At 54.9% G+C, this 2,500-nt stretch overlaps 1 protein-coding gene across 1 annotated transcript in view; it reads right to left on the reverse strand.

Annotated features, from left to right (window-relative positions):
* Positions 1-2,500, reverse strand: part of dock4b (dedicator of cytokinesis 4b) — a gene marked incomplete at its 3' end in the record, with an annotated part of 139,743 nt that overhangs the window by 7,774 nt on the left and 129,469 nt on the right. Inside the window, 3 exon segments of the mRNA XM_080538654.1 lie at positions 297-321; positions 324-458; positions 2,350-2,431. Coding sequence (XP_080394780.1) covers positions 297-321; positions 324-458; positions 2,350-2,431 — 242 coding nt within the window.

A 2,500-nucleotide genomic window follows, 5' to 3' on the forward strand; every position in this document is an offset into this window, starting at 1 on the left:
GATCTGTTCCACCACCAGCACACCTGATTCAACTAATCAAGTACAAAGCAATTCTGATTTGTACTTGATTAGTTGAATCAGGTGTGCTGGTGGTGGAACAGGTCAAATATGTGGAGCGGCTGGGGGTCCCCGAGGAGAGGGTTGAGAAACAGTGCTCTAGAGCCCCGAAACCAGCTTGCTAAGCTAAAGCCTGGTGTGTTAGCTCGGGGAGGTAACGCGACTGTTACATTCTGAAGCAAGGCTACTCATTACGAAAGAGTAATGAGAAACCAAACCATTTCCACCACAGACTATACGTAGTGGTCGTAGACAGGGTTAGACAGGGTCGGGAGGGGGGGTGGGGCATACCTGAGCGGGGTCCAGGGGGTTGGGGTAGATGGCACTGACGGGTCTCTCGCGCGGAGAGAGGCAGGAGTTCTCTCTGGAATGCTTGTGTTTGTCCGACATCTGAGGTGAACCTGGGTTGGCGGAGGGGGGGGGGGGGGGGGGGGGGGGATGGGGGGGGTTATTTTGGTGACACACACGCGCACGTGCACGTGCACGTCCACACACACACACCCATATATCCTCAGCTGTTACGGCGTTGACACAGAAACACAGAGGCTACAAACGCTGGCGACCGACAGAGAGTTATCCTTCATCCCTCCTTTCTCCGCCTCACTAGTCTGGGAACATGAAAAATGACCCCATCTCATCCCCCCTCCCCCCTCCCCCCTCCTCCCTCCTATCCACCTCCTCCCCTTTCCACTCTCTCATCCTCACCTCCTCCCCTTTCCACTCTCTCATCCCCACCTCCTCCCCTTTCCACTCTCTCATCCCCACCTCCTCCCCTTTCCACTCTCTCATCCCCACCTCCTCCCCTTCCCCGCTCTCTCATCCCCTCCTCCCCTCTCCACTCTCTCACCCCCCCCTCTCTCACCCACCTACTTCCCTCCCCACTCTCTCACCCCCCCCTCCACTCTCTCATCCACCTCTTCCCTTCCCCTCCCCACTCTCTTATCCACCTCCTCCCCTCTCCACTCTCTCATCCTCTCCTCCCCTCTCCACTCTCTCACCCACGTACTTCCCTCCCCACTCTCTCACCCCCCCCCCCTTCACTCTCTCATCCACCTCTTCCCTTCCCCTCCCCACTCTCTCTTATCCCCTCCTCCCCTCTCCACTCTCTCACCCACCTCCTCCCCTTCACCACTCTCTCATCCCCTCCTCCCCTCTCCCTCCCCAACCCCCCCCTTCCCCCTCCCCTCCCCACTACACTCACCCCCCCCTTCTCCAGTCCTCCTCCCCCACTGTAGGGGGGCTTCACTACGTGGTGATGGCTACAAGACAGCCATTACAGGAACATACACCCACCCACCCACTCGCCCCCCAACCCCCCAACCCAGCTGAACTGTTAATAGCTCATCACTGACAAGCCTCCTCCATTACACTTGAATAGCTCCAGAATAGATATGATATGGCTATGAGATAGCCATCACACAGGCCATTCAGGTGGGGAGTTTGCAATAATTCTCTAAAGACTTTATGGTCTGCCGGCACTTTATGGGGGTCCTTGTGGCTGCTAGGAGGCTGCCAAGGGGAGTGTATAGGGTTCCATAAATGTCTTCATATATTCCTATTTTTTATGATCTGCATCGAGGAGAAACACATCGGGGCGTCTGAGGGGGAGGAGATAAGAGGGTGGGTGGGGGTGGGGGTGGGGGGGAGGGTGGGGGTTGGGAGGTAGATTAGATAGTCGTCCCCCCCCTCCCCCCCCCCATCCCCATCCATCCGTCCCATCTATTGCTTCTCATCTCTTAGAGCTGTAATCTGTCCTCTTTATCGCTCGCCCTCCTGTAGCATCTCTCTCTCTCTTTTTCGATGTTCTCTCCGTTCTCTCTCACGCGCCCATTCTCTCCGCCCTGCCCATTACGTATGAGTGTGTCCTTGTCAAATTCATATTTGTTCGCCTCTCTCTCTCTGTCTCTTTCTCTCTGTCTCTCTCTCTCATCCATCTGCCTTTCTCACCATCTCCTGATTCAAACTGTCTTGGGTGTGTGTGTATGTCTGTGTGTATGTGTGTGTGTGTGTGTGTGTCTGTGTGCTTATGTGTATGTCTGTGTGTGTATGTCTATGTCTGTGTGTGTGTGTGTGTGTATGTCTGTGCGTGCGTGCGTATGTGTGTGTATGTCTGTGTGTGCGTGCGTGCGTATGTGTGTGTATGTCTGTGTGCGTGCGTGTTGATGTGTATGCCTGTGCGTGCGTGCGTATCATGTGTGTATGTCTGTGTGTGTATGTCTGTGTGTGTATGTGTGTATGTGTGTGTGTATGTGTGTGTGTGTGTGTGTGTGTGTGTGTGTGTGTTAGCCTCACCTCGGGCGCTGGACGGGGCAGAGCTGGTCACGTTGGGGGAGGCAGAGTGATTGGAGCTGAGGCTCGAGGTAGACGGACTGGGCTGGAGGGAACACAACAACAACCATGTCAACAACAACAACAACAATGATGTCATCATCAACAACAACAA

This window comes from Nansenia antarctica (assembly GCF_963989245.1).
Source record: "Nansenia antarctica genome assembly, chromosome: 8".
Taxonomy (NCBI): domain Eukaryota; kingdom Metazoa; phylum Chordata; class Actinopteri; order Argentiniformes; family Microstomatidae; genus Nansenia; species Nansenia antarctica.